The 951-nt window shown below is 31.3% G+C and overlaps 1 protein-coding gene across 3 annotated transcripts in view; it reads left to right on the plus strand.

Annotated features, from left to right (window-relative positions):
- LOC122062177 (probable RNA-dependent RNA polymerase 1) overlaps positions 1–776 on the plus strand; it is a 2,198-nt gene extending 1,422 nt beyond the window's left edge. For all 3 annotated transcript variants that reach the window (XM_042625883.1, XM_042625884.1, XM_042625886.1), the window contains one exon: positions 272–776. In XM_042625883.1, the coding sequence (XP_042481817.1) occupies positions 272–588 (317 nt within the window). In that variant the 3' untranslated portion in view covers positions 589–776. The remainder of the gene's footprint in view (positions 1–271) is intronic.
- Positions 777–951: the final 175 nt, after the last annotated feature.

The raw sequence follows: 951 nt of genomic DNA on the forward strand, positions 1-951 counted from the left end.
TTCTCTCTTTTAAATAGTTTCTCTTATAACAGAAGCTCCTATGATGTAAACTCTTAATTTGGATTTTATTATGGAATGGAGATGGTTTGAATGTTCTTACAGCACATAAGCTTCTCATAAATTTCTATCAAACAAGAGGGGTTTTTTTTTTTTTTTTAATTAAATAGTTTGATCTTATAGCAGAAGCTCCTATGATGTAAATCCTCTATATGGATCTCAACTTTTCCTTGTCTAATACTGATTCTTTATTTTATCTGAACTGTGATTGTAGACCATACCCAAATAAATGTTGAGGGGGTGATTATGGAGTATGTTCCAGCAGCAACTTTTTCCCTGGACCATGATATTATGATTGAGGTACTTGTCTTCCCCTTTGGAATGCAAGATTTAATTCTGAAACTCTTTAGTACTTCCCCATATGGATTCTGGTTCTCACTTAATCTTGTATGTAGTGCTTGCCATGAAGGTTTCCTAGTACTGATAATTTTGAGGCAATTGGATAATGAAGAATGTTCCTTTACACTTCTTATGGTCTTTATATTGCCCTTGATTTATTACATAAATGCTTTCTCATTCTCCCAATTCTAGAGTTTATGGATCAAGTCATCTGTTTTTTAATAGCAACCTGTACTCATAATGCCATGGAGATTTGGATCTCATTAAATGAGTTTCCTCAAATGCATAGTTAGAGTTTATGAAAATTTTTCAATTATGTGTAAACTCTATTCCTCAATTTACTCTCTTTCTTCCTTTCACTTTTGATCAAGCTTCTGGATTAATGAAAACATGATAAAAAATAAATAAATAAATAAATAAATAAAAAGAGAGAAAATCAGGTTTGGAGAGATGGAAGCATACTACCACTATGGGCAAATAGTGACGGTATACCTCGGTTTACAAAGTGAAATCAAAAGAAATACCAAACAAAATCAATTGAAATAAAAAAAAAAA

Source organism: Macadamia integrifolia, chromosome 14, assembly GCF_013358625.1.
Source record: "Macadamia integrifolia cultivar HAES 741 chromosome 14, SCU_Mint_v3, whole genome shotgun sequence".
NCBI classification, from domain to species: Eukaryota; Viridiplantae; Streptophyta; class Magnoliopsida; order Proteales; family Proteaceae; genus Macadamia; species Macadamia integrifolia.